This window comes from Agelaius phoeniceus, chromosome 38, assembly GCF_051311805.1.
Source record: "Agelaius phoeniceus isolate bAgePho1 chromosome 38, bAgePho1.hap1, whole genome shotgun sequence".
In the NCBI taxonomy this organism is placed as follows: Eukaryota; Metazoa; Chordata; class Aves; order Passeriformes; family Icteridae; genus Agelaius; species Agelaius phoeniceus.
Window position 1 is genome coordinate 1,659,658 of NC_135304.1, and position 18,589 is coordinate 1,678,246.

Sequence of the window (18,589 nt, forward strand, 5' to 3'; positions counted from 1 at the left end):
CCCCAAACCACCCCAGGTTCCCCCAGGTTCCACCAGGTGCCCCCTGGTTGCCCCCGAACCCCCCCAGGTGCCCCGAGGTGCCCCACCCCCCCCCCCAGTCCCCTCCCAAGCCCCCCAGGTGCCCCCACCCCCCCCACCAGGTGCCCCCCAATCCCCCCATTCCCCCCCCAGGTTCCCTCCAGGTTCTCTCCAGGTGCCCCCAGCCCTCCAAGACCCCCCAGTTTCCCCCCAAACCCCCCCCCCAGGTGCCCCCAGTCCCTCCCCAGCCCCCCAAACCCCCCCAGCTCCCCCAAACCCCCCCAGTTCCCCCCAGTTCCCCCAGTCCCCCCAGTTCCCCACCTGCCGTAGCTGTAGGGGATCGGGCGCTGCCGGCTCTGCTCGATCTGGTGCAGCAAAGGGGTGAAAATGCGCCAGGCCTCGCGCAGCTCATCGCTGCAGGGACACCAAAAATGATCAAAATAACCCAAAAATGATCAAAAACCCCAGAACTGACCCAAACCCGCCAGGCCTCGCGCAGCTCATCACTGCAGGGACACCAAAATGATCAAAATAACCCAAAACTGCCCCAAAAATGATCCAAAACCCCAAAACTGACCCAAACCTGCCAGGCCTCGCACAGCTCATCACTGCAGGGACACCAAAAAATGATCCAAAAACCCCAAAAACTGACCCAAAAATGATCCAAAATCCCAAACCCGCCAGGCCTCGCGCAGCTCATCGCTGCAGAGACACCAAAAATGACCAAAAATAACCCAAAAATGATCAAAAACCCCAGAACTGACCCAAACCCGCCAGGCCTCGCGCAGCTCATCGCTGCAGGGACACCAAAAATGATCCAAAAATGATCAAAAACCCCAAAACTGACCCAAACCCGCCAGGCCTCGCGCAGCTCATCACTGCAAGGACACCAAAAAACCCCAAAACTGACCCAAAAATGATCCAAAAATGACCCAAAACTGACCCAAACCCGCCAGGCCTCGCGCAGCTCATCGCTGCAGGGACACCAAAAACCCCAAAAATGACCAAAAATGATCAAAAACCCCAGAACTGACCCAAAACTGACCCAAACCCACCAGGCCTCACACAGCTCATCGCTGCAGGGACACCAAAAATGTGACCAAAATCCCCAAAAACTGACCCAAAAATGATCCAAAACCCCAAAACTGACCCAAACCCGCCAGGCCTCGCGCAGCTCATCGCTGCAGGGACACCAAAAACCCCAAAAATGATCAAAAACCCCAAAACTGACCCAAACCCGCCAGGCCTCGCGCAGCTCATCACTGCAGGGACACCAAAAATGATCAAAATAACCCAAAAATGATCAAAACTGACCCAAAACCCGCCAGGCCTTGCGCAGCTCATCACTGCAGGGACACCAAAAATGATCCAAAATGATCAAAAACCCCAAAACTGACCCAAACCCGCCAGGCCTCGCGCAGCTCATCGCTGCAGGGACACCAAAAACCCCAAAAATAACCCAAAAATGATCAAAAACCCCAGAACTGACCCAAACCCGCCAGGCCTCGCGCAGCTCATCGCTGCAGGGACACCAAAAATGTGACCAAAATCCCCAAAAATGACACAAAAATGATCCAAAAATGACCCAAAACTGACCCAAAAAACTGACCCAGAGCTCACCTGGACACCCCAAAACTGACCCTAAAACCCACCTGGGACACCACAAAACTGACCCCAAACCCCAAAACTGACCCAAAACTGACCCAAAACTGACCCCAGCACCCCAAAAACGACCCCAAAACTGACCCAAAAATGACCCAAAACTGACCTGGGGCACCCCAAAACTGACCCCAGCACCCCCAAACTGACCCAAAAAGCCACCTGGGCACCCCAAAACTGACCCAGACTCACCTGGACACCCCAAAACTGACCCAAAACTGCCCCAGACTCACCTGGGCACCCCCAGACTGGTCCCAGCATCTCCTCCAAACTGGGCCCACCTGTCCCCACGTCCCACCTGTCCCCAGGTGCCACCTGTCCCTGTCACATCTGTCCCCATGTCCCACCTGTCCCCACTCTGTCCCTCCATGTCCCCCCTGTCCCTGTGTTCCAGCTGTCCCCACCATGTCCCACCTGTCCCCAGGTGTGCCCAGGTGTGCCCAGATGTACCCAGATGTCCCCACCTGTCCCCAGGTGTGCCCAGATGTACCCAGGTGTCCCCAGGTGTGTCCCCGGGTATCTCCAGGTGTCCCTGGGTGTCCCCGTTCCCCTCACCTGTCCCCAGGTGTCCTCAGGTGTCCCCAGGTGTGCCCAGGTGTCCCTGGGTGTGCCCAGGTGTGCCCAGGTGTCCCTGTCCCATCTCACCTGTCCCCAGGTGTGTCCCCAGGTGTGCCCGGGTGTGTCCCCAGGTGTCCCTGTCCCCTCTCACCTGTCCCCTCTCACCTGTCCCCTCTCACCTGTCCCCAGGTGTGCCCAGGTGTGCCCAGGTGTGCCCAGGTGTCCCTGTCCCCTCTCACCTGTCCCCAGGTGTGCCCAGGTGTGTGCCCAGGTGTGCCTGGGTGTCCCAGGTGTCCCCAATGTCCCCAGGTGTCCCCAGCTGTCCCCAATGTCCCCAGGTGTGTCCCCAGGTGTCCCTGTCCCCTCTCACCTGTCCCCTCTCACTGTCCCCAGGTGTGTCCCCAGGTGTGCCCAGGTGTGTCCCCACCTGTCCCCAATGTCCCCAGGTGTGCTCAGGTGTCCCCAATGTCCCCAGGTGTCCCCAGCTGTCCCCAATGTCCCCAGGTGTGCCCAGGTGTGTCCCCAGGTGTGCCCAGGTGTCCCTGTCCCCTCTCACCTGTCCCCAGGTGTCCCCAGGTGTCCCTGGGTGTCCCCACCTGTCCCCAGGTGTCCCTGTGCCCCTCACCTGTCCCCAGGTGTCCCCAGGTGTCCCAGGTGTCCCAGAGTCCCCTCACCTGCGCACGAAGTGCATTTGGTTCCCGCAGATCACGTCCAGCAGCAGCCGCTCGTAGGCGTCCGGGAGCTTCACATCCTGGGGGTACCGGGGGGTCAGGGGGGTGGGGACACCCCCAGGTGTGTGGGGACAGCCCCAGGTGTGGGGACAGCCCCAGGTGTGGGGGGGGACACCTGGGACTGGGGGGGGGACACCTGGGATTGGGGACACAGCCCCAGGTGTGGGGACACAGCCCCAGGTGTGTGGGGACAGCCCCAGGTGTGGGGACAGCCCCAGGTGTGGGGGACAGCCCCAGGTGTGTGGGGACACCCCAGGTGTGGGGACAGCCCCAGGTGTGTGGGGACACCCCAGGTGTGTGGGGGGACACCTGGGATTGGGGGGACCCCGGGTTTGGGGAACACTTTGGGATTTGGGGGGCCCAGGTGGGGTTTGGGAACCTCCCCAGGTGAGATTTGGGGAACTCAGATGAGATGTGGGTGGCCCAGGTGGGATTTGGGGACCAAGGTGGGACTTAGGGGGGGCAGGTGGGTTTGAGGACCCAGGTGAGTTTTGGGGGGACCCAGGTGGGATTTGGGGGTCCCAGGCAGGATTTCAGCAGCCCAGGTGGGATTTGGGGGTCCCAGGTGGGATTTGGGGGAGCTCCATTTTTGTGGCACCAAATCCCATTTCCCATCCCCATTTGTGTCCCCAAGCCCCATTTTTTGGGTGTCCATGCCCCGTTTTTGGGTGTCCCCAAACCCCATTTTTGGGTGTCAATGCCCTATTCCCATGTCCCCAAACCCCATTTCTGAGTCCCCAAACCCCATTTTTGTGTCCCCAAACCCCATTTCTGAGTCCCCATCCCTGCGTCCCCAAACTCTATTTTTGTGCCCAAACCCCATTTTTTGGTGTCAATGCCCCATTTTTGTGTCCCCCACCCCCATTTTTGTGTCCCAGTGCCCTATCCCCATTTCCCCAGACCCCATTTTTGTGTCCCCCATCCCCGTGTCCCCAAACCCCATTCCCGTGTCCCCAAACCCCATTTTGGTGTCAATGCCCCATTTTTGAGTCCCCAAACCCCATTATTTGGTGTCCATGCCCCATTATTTGGTGTCAATGTCATTGACAGTGTCATTTTTGTGTCCCCAAACCCCGTTTCTGAGTCCCCAAACCCCGTTTTGGTGTCCCCAAACCCCATTCCCGTGTCCCCGTCCCCATTTCTGTGTCCCCAAACCCCGTTTTTGTGTCCCCAAGCCCCATTTTTGGTGTCCATGCCCCATTTTTGTGTCCATGCCCCATTTCTGAGTCCCCAAACCCCGTTTTTGGGTCCCCAAGCCCCATTTTGGTGTCCCCATGCCCCATTTTGGTGTCCCAGTGCTCCATCCCTGTTTCCCCAGACCCCATTATTTGGTGTCCATGCCCCATTTTTTGGTGTCAATGTCACTGACTGTCATTTTTGAGTCCCCAAGCCCCGTTTTTGTGTCCCCACCCCCTTTTTTGGGTCTCAATGCTCCATTCCCATGTCCCCCACCGCCATTTTTGTGTCCCAGTGCCCCATCCCCATTTCCCCAGACCCCATTTTTGTGTCCCCAGACCCCGTTTCTGTGCCCCCAACCCCATTTTTGAGTCCCCAAGCCCCGTTTCCGTGTCCCCAAACCCCATTTTTGAGTCCCCATCCCTGCATCCCCAAACTCTATTTTTGTGTCCCTAAACCCAATTTTTGGGTGTCAATGCCCCATTTTTTGGTGTCCCCAAACCCCATTTTTGGGTGTCAATGCCCCATTTTTGTGTCCCCATCCCCATGTCCCCAAACCCCATTTTTGAGTCCCCATCCCCGTTTCCGTGTCCCCAAACCCCGTTTCCGTGTCCCCAAACCCCATTTTTGTGCCCCCAAACCCCATTTTTGTGCCCCCAAGCCCCATTTTTGTGCCCCCAAGCCCCGTTTCCGCGCGCCCCGTGTCGCTCCCTGCCCGCTGCGGGCACCTTGTAGCGGCTGCCGTAGGTGAGGTCGAGCTCGGACTCCTCGGGCCGCAGGAACATTCCCGGTTTCTTGGTGTTGAGCTTGGCGTAGACGGCCTCGCGCGGCTGCACCCGCACCACCAGCTCATTGCGCTTGCACTGCCCCGCGAAAATGTCACCGGGCACCTCGCGGAACTGCAGCCGCACCTCGGCCTTGCGCTCGTTCAGCGCCTTCCCGCAGCGCAGCACGAACGGCACGCCTGGGACAGGGTCATCATTGTCATCATTGTCATTGTCATTGTCATTGTCATCACCATCCATCCCCATCCCAGCGCCTTCCCGCAGCGCAGCACGAACGGCACACCTGGGACAGGGACATTGTCATCATTGCCATCATTGTCATTGTCATCATCGTCATCATTGTCATCATCATCATCGTCATCAACATCCATCAACATCACCCCCATCCATCCCAGCGCCTTCCCACAGCGCAGCACGAACGGCACACCTGGGACATCGTCATTGTCATTGTCATCATCATCATCATCATCATCATCATCATCATCAACATCCATCAACATCACCCCCATCCCAGCGCCTTCCCGCAGCGCAGCACGAACGGGACACCTGGGATATGGTCATCATCATCGTCATTGTGATTGTCATCATTGTCATTGTCATCATTGTCATTGTCATCATTGTCATTGTCATTGTCATCATCATCATCATCAACATCCATCCCCATCCCAGCGCCTTCCCACAGCGCAGCACGAACGGGACACCTGGGACATCATCATCATCGTCATCATCATTGTCATCATTGTCATTGTCATCATCATCATCGTCATCGTCATCGTCATCATTGTCATTATCATCATTGTCATCATCATCATCGTCATCATTGTCATCAACATCCATCAACATCATCATCATCCACATCCATCCCCATCCCAGCGCCTTCCCGCAGCGCAGTATGAACGGGACACCTGGGACAGGGTCATCATCATCATCAACAGCACCATCTCCGTGGCCCCCACCATCAGCACCATCATCAGCACCATCTCCTGGACATCATCACCATCATCATCATCACCATCATCATCATCACCATCATCATCATCACCATCTCCACAACCACAATCACCAGCACCATCTCTTGCCCACCATCATCATCAGCACCATCTCCTGGCCATCGTCATCATCATCACCACCACCATCAGCACCATCATTATCAGCACCATCTCCTGATCATCATCATCATTATCATCATCATCATCATTACCATGTCCATCATCATGAGATGGCCACCAGCATGAGCAGCACCATCATCAGCACCATCTCCTGGCCACCATCATCATCATCATCATCATCATCATCATCATCATCATCATCACCATCTCCACAACCACAATCACCAGCACCATCTCTTGCCCACCATCATCATCAGCACCATCTCCTGGCCATCATCATCATCATCACCACCACCATCAGCACCATCATCATCAGCACCATCTCCTGGCCATCACCAGCATCAGCACCATCTCCTGGTCGTCATCATCATCATTATCATCATCATCACCATCATCACCACCACCATCAGCACCATCATCATCAGCACCATCTCCTGGTCATCACCAGCATCAGCACCATCTCCTGGTCATCATCATCATCATTATCATCATCATCATCATCATCATCATCATCATCATCATCATTACCATCTCCATCACCATCATGAGATGGCCACCAGCATGAGCAGCACCATCATCATCATCACCACCATCTCCTGGCCACCATCATCATCATCACCACCATCAACCACAATCATCATCACCATCTCCTGGCCACCATCATCATCATCACCATCACCACCACAACACAGAAGTCATCCCCACGGCCCCCGTGCCCCCCACGCCCTCTCACCGTCCCAGCGCTCGTTGGCCACGCGCAGCACCGCGGTGGCGAAGGTGGGCGTGGTGGAGCCGGCGGGCACCGTGGGGTCATCCAGGTAGCCCTTCTGTGCCTCGGGGGGGCCCTCGGGGTTGCCCACGTACTGGCCCAGCACCACGTCCTGCAGCTCCACCGGGCTGATGCACTTGAGCACCTTCACCTGGGGGACAGGTGAGGGACAGGTGAGGGACAGGTGAGGGACAGGTGAGGGACAGGTGAGGGACACATGGAGTTGCAGTGATAGCACAGGGTGGGGACGTGTTTATGGGGGGCCACCAGGAAGAGCAGGCAATGGGATGGGGGTGTGGGGGATGTGGCCATGGGGGATGTGGCTTTGGGGGCCACCATCAATGATGGGGAGATGGAACAAAGTTGAGGATGTGGGTCACGGGGGACGTGGCTTTGGGGGGCCACCATCAATGATGGGGTGATAAAGTTGGGGACGTGGTTTTGGGGGCCACCATCAATAATGGGGAGATGGAACAAGGTTGGGGACGTGGTTTTGGGGGCCACCATCAATAATGGGGTGATAAAGTTGGGGACGTGGTTTTGGGGGGCCACCATCAATAATGAGGAGATGGAACAAAGTTGGGTCATGGTTTTGGGGGCCACCATCAATAATGGGGAGATGGAAGAAGTTGGGGACGTGGCTTTGGGGGCCACCATCAATAATGGGGAGATGGAACAAAGTTGGGGACCATGGCCATGGGGGACGTGGTTTGGGGGGGCCACCATCAATAATGGGGAGATGGAACAAAGTTGGGGATGTGGTTTTGGGGGCCACCATCAATGCTGGGGAGATGGAACAAAGTTGGGACGTGGTTTAGGGGGGCCACCATCAATAATGGGATGATGGAACAAAGTTGGGGACGTGGTTTTGGGGGCCACCATCAATAATGGGGAGATGGAACAAAGTTGGGGATGTGGCCCATGGTGGACGTGGTTTTGGGGACCACCATCAATAATGGGGTGATGGAACAAAGTTGAGGATGTGGCTCACGGGGGACGTGGCTTTGGGGGCCACCATCAATGATGGGGTGATAGAATAAAGTTGGTGACGTGGCTTTGGGGGGCCACCATCAATAATGGGGAGGGAACAAAGTTGGGGACGTGGCTTTGAGGCCACCATCAATAATGGGGAGATGGAACAAGGTTGGGGACGTGGTTTTGGGGGGCCACCATCAATAATGAGGAGATGGAACAAAGTTGGGTCATGGTTTTGGGGGCCACCATCAATAACGGGGTGATGGAACAAAGTTGGGGACGTGGTTTTGGGGGCCACCATCAATAACGGGGTGATAAAGTTGGGGATATGGTTTTGGGGGCCACCATCAATAATGGGGAGATGGAACGAAATTGGGGATGTGGTTTTGGGGGGCCACCATCAATAATGGGGAGATGGAACAAAGTTGGGGATGTGGTTTTGGGGGGCCACCATCAATAATGGGGAGATGGAACGAAGTTGGGGACATGGTTTTGGGGGCCACCATCAATGATGGGGAGATGGAACAAAGTTGGGGACGGGGTTTTGGGGGACGTGGCTTTGGGGGCCACCATCAATAATGGGGAGATGGAACAAAGTTGGGGACGTGGCCCGTGGGGGACGTGGCTTTGGGGGCCACCATCAATAATGGGGAGATGGAAGAAGTTGGAGATGTGGCCATGGGGGACGCGGCTTTTGGGGCCACCATCCAGAACATGGTGGTGGGACACGACTGGGATGGGGGATGTGGCCATAGGGAGACACAACCCTGGGGCCACCCGGGGACGGTCCCTGTGGCCGTGACCATGAGTGACCATTGAGGCCATGAGGCTCAGTGACCGGTGTGGCGTCAGGGGGTGGCGACGCTTCGGTGTCACCCCGGCGTCCCTGCCGTCCCCACCTTCTCGTCACGGACGTCGTCGGGGTTGGTGGACGCCGGCTTCTCCATGGCCACGAGGCAGAGCAGCTGCAGAAGGTGGTTCTGCATCACGTCCCTGCGGGGAGCCGGCGCTGCCATGGGGTCGGGGGACACGGGGGGACGCGGGGGGACGCGGGGGGGACGCGGGGACGCCGGGGGCCGTCCGTGCTCACCGGATGATGCCGAAGTCGTCGAAGTAGCCGCCGCGGCCCTCGGTGCCGAAGGGCTCCTTGAAGGTCAGCACCACGCAGGCGACGTTGTCGCGGTTCCAGATGGGCCCGAAGATGCGGTTCCCGAAGCTGCCGCGGGTCAGGGGGGCCTGAGCAGCGCCGTGCCTGGGCCCTGGCCCCTCCCGTGTCCCCTCCCTGTCCCCTGTCCCCTCCCGTGTCCCCTGTCCCCTCCCTGTCCCCTGTCCCCTCCCGTGTCCCCTCCCTGTCCCCTGTCCCCTCCCGTGTCCCCTGTCCCCTCCCGTGTCCACTCCCATGTCTACTGTCCCCTCCTGTGTCCCCATGTACCCTCCCGTGTCCACTCCCTGTCCACTGTCCCCTCCCGTGTCCCCTGTCCCCTCCCTGTCCCCATGTCCCCTCCTGTGTCCCCTGTCCCCTCCCATGTCCACTCCCATGTCCACTGCCCCCTCCTGTGTCCCCTGTCCCCTCCCGTGTCCGCTCCTGTGTCCCCTCCAATGTCCCTGTGTCCCCTGCCGTGTCCCCTCCCTGTCCCCTGTCCCCTCCCGTGTCCGCTCCTGTGTCCCCATGTCCCCTCCTGTGTCCCCTCCCGTGTCCCCTGTCCCCTCCCGTGTCCACTCCCTGTCCCCTGTCCCCATGTCCCCTCCCGTGTCCCCTGTCCCCTCCCGTGTCCACTCCCATGTCTACTGTCCCCTCCTGTGTCCCCTCCCTGTCCACTGTCCACTCCCGTGTCCCCTGTCCCCTCCCTGTCCCCACTCCCATGTCCACTGTCCCCTCCTGTGTCCCCTGCCATGTCCCCTCCCATGTTCCCTGTCCTCGGCCATGTCCCCGTGTCCCCTCCTGTGTCCTCCTGTCCCCTCCCATGTCCCACTGTCCCCTCCCATGTCCCCTCTCCCCTCCCATGTTCCCTGTCCTCGGCCATATCCCTGCATCCCCTCCTGTGTCCACTCCCACGTCCCCTGTCCCCTCCCGTGTCCCCGTGTCCCCTCCAATGTCCCCGTGTCCCCTCCTGTGTCCTCCTGTCCCCTCCCATGTCCCAGTGTCCCCTCCCATGTTCCCTGTCCTCGGCCATATCCCTGCATCCCCTCCTGTGTCCCCCTTGTCCCCTCCCATCTCCCCTCCCCTGTCCTTGTGTCCCCTCCAATGTCCCTGTGTCCCCTGCCGTGTCCCCTGTCTCCTCCCGTATCTCCATGTCCCCTGTCCCCATCTCCCCTGCTGTGTCCCCGTCTCCTCTCATGTCCCCATCCCCTCCTGTGTCCCCTGTCCCCTGTGGTCTCCCATATTTCCATGTCCCCATCCCATCCCATATCCCCATGTCCTCTCCTGTGTCCCCATGTCCCCTGCCATGTCCCCCTGTCCCCATCTGTGTCCTCCATCCCCTCCCATATCCCTGTGTCCCCTCCCGTGTCCTCACGTCCTTTCCCATGTCCCCATGTCCCCTCCCATATCCCCGTGTCCCCCATGTCCCCCTGTCCCCTGTCCCCATGTCCTCGTGTCCCCGTGTCCCCTGTCCCCTGTCCCCTGTCCCCATGTCCCCAGGTGTGTCCCCTGTCCCCATGTCCCCCCTGTGTCCCCTCTCACCGCAGCACCATCAGGCTCTGCACCATCTCCTTGCCCAGGTAATGGTCCCTGTGTCCCCAGGTGTGTCCCCCTGTCCCCCTGTCCCCTGTGTCCCCTCTCACCGCAGTGCCATCAGGCTCTGCACCATCTCCTTGCCCAGGTAATGGTCCCTGTGTCCCCAGGTGTGTCCCCCTGTCCCCCTGTCCCCTGTGTCCCCTCTCACCGCAGTGCCATCAGGCTCTGCACCATCTCCTTGCCCAGGTAATGGTCCCCGTGTCCCCAGGTGTGTCCCCTGTCCCATGTCCCTCTCACCGCAGCACCATCAGGCTCTGCACCATCTCCTTGCCCAGGTAATGGTCCCCATGTCCCCAGGTGTGTCCCCATGTCCCCAGGTGTGTCCCCATGTCCCCCCCATGTCCCTCTCACCGCAGCACCATCAGGCTCTGCACCATCTCCTTGCCCAGGTAATGCTCCCTGTGTCCCCATGTCCCCAGGTGTGTCCCCATGTCCCCAGGTGTGTCCCCATGTCCCCCCCGTGTCCCCTCTCACCGCAGCACCATCAGGCTCTGCACCATCTCCTTGCCCAGGTAATGGTCCATGCGGTAGATCTGCTCCTCGCGGAACAGCGCGCTCAGGTGCGCCGACAGCTCCTCCGACGAGGCCAGGTCCCGCCCAAAGGGCTTCTCCACGATCACACGGTTCCACCTGGGACACGGGGACACAGGGGACACGGGGGACAGGGGGACAGGGGGGGACACGGGGGACAGGGGGGGACACGAGAGACACAGGGGACAGGGGGACACAGCGCCCTCAGGTGCTGGGTCCCAGGTGTGTCCCTGGTGTGTCCCAGGTGTGCCCCAGGTGTGTCCCAGGTGTGTCCCCATGTCCCAGGTGTGTCCCAGGTGTGTCCCAGGTGTGTCCCCATGTCCCCACTCACCCCTGGCCCATGCAGAGCGCTCTCAGGTGCTGTGTCACAGGTGTGTACACGCTGGGGGGCAGGGCCAGGTAGAAGAGGCGATGGGCGCGGTCGCCCCCGGGCAGCCCCCGCAGGTGAGCGTCCAGCGCCCGGAACGAGGCCTCGTCCCCGTACTGGCCCCGCACGAAGCTCTGCAGGGACAGGAACGCGGCCAGGCGGGGACCGTCCTCGGGGGACACCTGCGGGACAGGTGGGACAGGTGAGACAGGTGGGACAGGGACAGGTGAGACAGGGGAGACAGGGACAGGTGGGACAGGAACGCGGCCAGGCGGGGACCGTCCTCAGGGGACACCTGGGGGACAGGTGGGACACGTGAGACAGGGACAGGTGGGACAGGTGAGACAGGTGGGACAGGGACAGGTGGGACAGGTGAGACAGGGACAGGTGAGACAGGGACAGGAATGCGGCCAGGCGGGGACCGTCCTCGGGGGACACCTGGGGGGACAGGTGGGACACGTGAGACAGGGGAGACACGGACAGGGGAGACAGGGACAGGTGGGACAGGGACAGGAATGCGGCCAGGCGGGGACCGTCCTCAGGGGACACCTGGGGGACAGGTGGGACACGTGAGACAGGGGGGACAGGTGGGACAGGGACAGGTGGGATAGGGATAGGGGAGACAGGGGAGACAGGGATAGGGGACAGGTGGGACAGGGACAGGGGAGACAGGGACAGGGGACAGGGGACAGGTGAGACAGGGGACAGGTGGGACAGGGACAGGGGAGACAGGGACAGGGGACAGGGGACAGGTGGGACACGGACAGGAATGCAGCCAGGCAGGGGCCGTCCTCAGGGGTCACCTGTGGGGACAGGTGAGAGAGGGGACAGGGGAGACAGGGACAGGGACAGGTGGGACAGGGACAGGAATGCGGCCAGGCGGGGACCGTCCTCGGGGGACACCTGGGGGACAGGTGGGACACGTGAGACAGGGACAGGGGACAGGGACAGGTGAGACAGGGACAGGTGAGACAGGGACAGGGGACAGGGACAGGTGGGACAGGGGACAGGGGAGACAGGTGAGACAAGGGACAGGTGGGACAGGGACAGGTGGGACAGGGACAGGGACAGGTGAGACAGGGATAGGGGACAGGGGACAGGGGAGACAGGTGAGACAGGGGACAGGTGGGACAGGGACAGGCGAGTCAGGGACAGGTGGGACAGGGGACAGGGGAGACAGGGATAGGGGACAGGTGACAGGGACAGGGGACAGGGACAGGAACACGGCCAGGCGGGGACCGTCCTCGGGGGTCACCTGTGAGGACAGGTGGGACACAGACAGGTGGGACAGGGACAGATGGGACAGGGACAGGGGACAGGTGAGACAGGGACAGGTGAGACAGGGACAGGTGAGACAGGGACAGGTGGGACAGGGACAGGAATGCAGCCAGGCGGGGACCGTCCTCGGGGGTCACCTGGGGGACAGGTGGGACAGGGGAGACAGGGACAGGTGGGACAGGTGAGACAGGGACAGGTGAGACAGGGACAGGTGGGACAGGTGAGACAGGGACAGGTGAGACAAGGGATAGGTGGGACAGGGACAGGGGACAGGGACAGGGGACAGGGACAGAGACAAGGGACAGGTGGGACAGGGGACACAGGGACAGGAACACGGCCAGGCGGGGACCATCCTCGGGGGTCACCTGTGAGGACAGGTGGGACACGGACAGGGGAGACAGGGACAGGTGGGACAGGGACAGGTGGGACAGGGACAGGGGACAGGTGAGACAGGGACAGGGGAGACAGGGACAGGTGGGACACGTGAGACAGGGACAGGTGGGACAGGGGAGACAGGTGGGACAGGGACAGGTGAGACAGGTGACAGGGACAGGTGGGACAGGGACAGGAACGTGGCCAGGCAGGGACCGTCCTCAGGGGTCACCTGGGGGGACAGGTGGGACACGTGAGACAGGGGAGACAGGGACAGGTGGGACAGGGACAGGGGACAGGGACAGTGGGACAGGGACAGGAACGTGGCCAGGCGGGGACCGTCCTCGGGGGTCACCTGGGGGGACAGGTGGGACACGTGAGACAGGGGAGACAGGGACAGGGGAGACAGGGATAGGGGACAGAGGACAGGGAAAGAGAGACAGGTGAGACAGGGATAGGGGACAGGGGACAGGGGACAGGGGAGACAGGGACAGTGGGACAGGTGAGACAGGGACAGGTGGGACAGGGACAGGGGACACAGGGACAGGTGGGACAGGGACAGGAATGCAGCCAGACAGGGGCCATCCTCAGGGGTCACCTTTGGGGACAGGTGAGACACAATAGTGGGACAGGAACAGGTGAGACAGGGACAGGTGGGACAGGGACAGGGACAGGTGAGATAGGGACAGGTGGGACAGGTGAGACAGGGACAGGTGGGACAGGGACAGGGGACACTGGTGAGACAGGGACAGGTGACACAGGGACAGGTGAGACAGAGACAGGGGACACAGGGACAGGTGGGACAGGGACAGGTGGGACAGGGACAGGGGACAGGTGAGACAGGGACAGGGGAGACAGGGACAGGTGGGACAGGGACAGGTGAGACAGGGACAGGTGGGACAGGGACAGGTGAGACAGGGACAGGTGGGACAGGTGAGACAGGGACAGGGACAGGGGAGACAGGGACAGGTGGGACAGGTGAGACAGGGACAGGGACAGGTGAGATAGGGACAGGTGGGACAGGTGAGACAGGGACAGGTGAGACAGGGACAGGGGACACAGGGACAGGGACAGGTGAGACAGGGACAGGTGGGACAGGGAACACAGAGAGCGCCCTCAAGGGTCACCTGTGGCAGGTAGGGACAGATGAGGGGACACAGGACACAAAGTCAGGCAGAGCCTGTCCTTGGGGACAGGTGGGGACAGAGAGGGACAGGTGGGGACAGGAAAGGACAGGTGAGGTCGGGAGAGGTCAGGAGGGGACAAGGAGGGGACAGGGGGGACAGAGGGGACAGGAGGGGACAGGTGGGGACAGGTGGGGACAGAGGGGGACAGGAGGGGACAGGTGGGGACAGAGAGGGACAGGGGGGGTCAGGCATTGCCAGGAGGGGACAGGTGGGGACAGGTGGGGACAGAGGGGACAGGTGGGGATACAGAGGGGACACAGAGGGGCCAGGAGGGGACAGGAGGGGCCAGGGGGCCAGCGCTGTCACCTTGAGGTAGGGCAGGGTCTGCTCCTGGATGAGCTCCACGGTGAGGGGCGAGCGGGCAAAGCCAACGACGCGCGTGTCATCGGGGAGGAGCCCGTCACGGAACAGCCACCTGGGACAGGGACACAGGGACACTGGGGGACACCTGGGGGACACCTGGGGGACACCTGGGGGACACCTGTGTGACACTATCTGTGTGCCACCTGCCACAGGGACACAGGGACACTGGGACACCTGGGGGACACCTGGGGGACACCTGGGACAGGGACACAGGGACACTGGGACACTGGGACACCTGGGGGACACCTGGGACACCTGGGACACCTGTGTGACACTATCTGTGTGCCACCTGGGACAGGGACAGCAGCTGGGACACCTGGGGGACACCTGGGGGACACCATCTGTGCCACCTGGGACAGGGACACTGGGACACTGGGACACCTGGGGGACACCAGGGACACAGGGACACTGGGACACTGGGGGACACCTGGGACACCTGGGGGACACTATCTGTGTGCCACCTGTGTCACCTGGGACAGGGACACCGGGACACTGGGACACCTGGGGGACACCTGTGCCACCATCTGTGCCACCATCTGTGCCACCTGCCACAGGGACAGCAGCTGGGACACCTGGGGGACACCTGTGTGCCACCACCCGTGTGCCACCTGCAACAGGGACACCGGGACACTGGGACACCTGTGTGCCACCATCTGTGTGCCACCTGGGACAGGGACAGCAGCTGGGACACTGGGACACTGGGACACCTGTGTGACACCTGTGCCACCATCTGTGTGCCACCTGGGACAGGGACACGCGCCTGGCACACTGGGACACCTGTGTGCCACCACCTGAGTGCCACCTGTGCCACTATCTGTGTGCCACCTGTGTCACCTGTGCCACCTGGGACAGGGACACACAGCTGGCACACCTGGGACAACACCTGTGTGCCACCACCTGTGTCACCACCTGTGTCACTACCTGTGCCACCCTGTAACATCTGTGCACCACCTGTGTCACCTGTGTGGCATCACCTATGTCACCTGTGCCACCACCTGTGCGCCATCTGTGCCACCTGTGTCCCCTGTGTGTCCCCTGTGTCACCTGTGTGTCCCCTGTGTCCCCTGTGTCACCTGTGTGTCCCCTGTGTCCCCAAGCCCCTGGGGACACCCCCAGCACTGTCACCACCCCTGTGGGGATGCCAGGCCGAGGGTGACACCGGTGCCACCAACGCTCCTCAGGGAGGTGACAGCGGTGACGGGGGCTGCTGTCCCTGTGCCACCATGGGACAGGTGACACAGAGGGACAGGTGACACACACGGGGACAGGTGACACACACGGGACAGGTGACACAGAGGGGACAGGTGACACACAGGGGACAGGTGACACACACGGGACAGGTGACACAGAGGGGACAGGTGACACACAGGGGACAGGTGACACACGGGGGGACAGGTGACACACACGGGGACAGGTGAGACAGAGGGGACAGGTGACACAGAGGGGACAGGTGACACACGGGGGGACAGGTGACAGAGAGGGGACAGGTGACACACAGGGGGACAGGTGACACACACAGGTGACACAGAGGGACAGGTGACACAGGGGACAGGTGACACACACGGGGACAGGTGTGTCACACAGGGGACAGGTGACACAGGGGGACAGGTGAGACACAGGGGGACAGGTGACACACACAGGGCACAGGTGACACAGAGGGGACAGGTGAGACACAGGGGGACAGGTGACACACACAGGGCACAGGTGACACACAGGGGACAGGTGAGACACACGGGGACAGGTGACACACACAGGGGGACAGGTGACACAGACAGGGGACACATGACACACACAGGGACACGTGACACACACGGGGACAGGTGACACACATGGGGACAGGTGAGACACACGGGGACAGGTGACACACACGGGGACAGGTGACACAGGGGGACAGGTGAGACACAGGGAGACACACACAGGTGACACACACAGGGGACAGGTGACACAGAGGGACAGGTGACACACACAGGGACAGGTGACACACACGGGGACAGGTGACACAGGGGACAGGTGAGACACAGAGGGGACAGGTGACACACAGAGGGACAGGTGACACACACAAAGGGACAGGTGACACACACAAAGGGACAGGTGACACAGGGGACAGGTGACACACATGGGGACAGGTGACACACACAGGGACAGGTGAGACACAGGGGGACAGGTGACACAGAGGGACAGGTGACACACACAGGGACAGGTGACACACACGGGGACAGGTGACACAGGGGACAGGTGAGACACAGAGGGGACAGGTGACACACAGAGGGACAGGTGACACACAGAGGGACAGGTGACACACACAAAGGGACAGGTGACAGGGGACAGGTGAGACACAGAGGGACAGGTGACACACAGGGGACAGGTGACACACAGGGACAGGTGACACACACAGGGACAGGTGACAGAGAGGGGACAGGTGACACACATGGGGACAGGAGCAGCAAAGGGACAATGTGGGGACACCGGCTCATGCTGGGGACACTGGTGCCAGCTGGTGCCACACAGCTGTGGTGACACTGAGGACACAGCGGACAATGGCAGCACTGAGTGGCCCTGGTGGCAGCTCTGAGTGACACTGGTGGCCCTGGGGACAGCTCTGAGTGACATTGGTGGCCCCGGTGGCAGCTCTGAGTGGCCCTGGTGGCCCTGGGGACAGCGGTGGCCCCAGACTGGCCCTGGTGGTATCAGGGACTCTGGTGGCCCTGGGGACAGGTGGCCTTGATGACACCATTGTCCCCTCGGTGTCCCCTCGGTGTCCCCACATGTCCCCAGGTATCCCCAATGTCCCCAGGTGTCCCCCTTGTCCCCTCAGTGTCCCCATTGTCCCCAGCTGTCCCCACGTGTCCTCATTGTCCCCATTGTCCCCTTGGTGCCCCTGCTGTCCCCTCAGTGTCCCTCGCTGTCCCCACTGTCCCCAATGTGTCCCCATTGTCCCCATGTGTCCCCTCAGTGTCCCCAATGTCTCCCCATTGTCCCCTCACTGTCCCCAGCTGTCCCCATTGTCCCCAATGTGTTCCCATGTGTCCCCTCAGTGTCCCCATTGTCCCCAATGTGTCCCAATTGTCCCCATATGTCCTCAATGTCCCCCCCTTGTCCCCAATGTGTCCCCATTCTCCCTTCAGTGTCCCCATTGTCCCCCCATTGTCCCCACTGCCCCCATTGTCTCCTCAGTGTCCCCATTGTCCCCACTGTCCCCAATGTGTCCCCCCATTGTCCCCATTGTCCCCATGTCCCCCCACTGTCCCCATGTGTCCCCAATGTCCCCATTATCCCCCCATTGTCCCCTCAGTGTCCCCATTGTCCCCAATGTGTCCGCACTGTCCCCATTGTAAACTCAGTGTCCCCATTGTCCCCCCATTGTCCCCAATGTGTCCCCATTGTCCCCATATCCCCTCATTGTCCCCTCAGTGTCCCCAATGTCCCCCCACTGTCCCCAGTGTGTCCCCACTGTCCCCTCCGTGTCCCCATGTGTCCCCATTGACCCCCCACTGTCCCCATGTGTCCCCTCAGTGTCCCCATGTGTCCCCTCAGTGTCCCCATTGTACCCCCATTGTCCCCACTGTCCCCATGTCCCCCATGTGTCCCCACTGTCCCCCCATTGTCCCCACTGTCCCCAATGTGTCCCCACTGCCCCCATTGTCCCAAATGTGTCCCCATTGTCCCAAATGTGTCCCCATTGTACCCCCACTGTCCCCCCACTGTCCCCCCATTGTCCCCAATGTGTCCCCACTGTCCCCCCATTGTCCCCACTGTCCCCCCAATGTGTCCCCACTGTCCCCATTGTCCCATTGTCCCATTGTCCCCCCACTGTCCCCTACCATATCGTGGGGTAAATTTTCTTCCTGGCCAGGTCTCCCTGTGTGGGGGGGGAGGGGCGCTCAGGGTGGGGGAGGGGCGGGGCCAGCGCTGGGTGTGGCCCCTGCCCCTCCCCCACCCCCCCGGAATGTGCTGAGTCAGCGGCGCCGCCCCTC

At 61.0% G+C, this 18,589-nt stretch overlaps 1 protein-coding gene across 1 annotated transcript in view; it reads right to left on the reverse strand.

Annotated features, from left to right (window-relative positions):
• The window catches only part of G6PD (glucose-6-phosphate dehydrogenase), a 28,095-nt gene that overhangs the window by 2,047 nt on the left and 7,459 nt on the right, over positions 1–18,589 (reverse strand). The window contains 10 exon segments of the mRNA XM_054654119.2: positions 340–432; positions 2,910–2,986; positions 4,871–5,106; positions 6,770–6,956; positions 8,680–8,773; positions 8,871–8,996; positions 10,992–11,147; positions 11,380–11,597; positions 14,559–14,667; positions 18,437–18,474. Coding sequence (XP_054510094.2) covers positions 340–432; positions 2,910–2,986; positions 4,871–5,106; positions 6,770–6,956; positions 8,680–8,773; positions 8,871–8,996; positions 10,992–11,147; positions 11,380–11,597; positions 14,559–14,667; positions 18,437–18,474 — 1,334 coding nt within the window.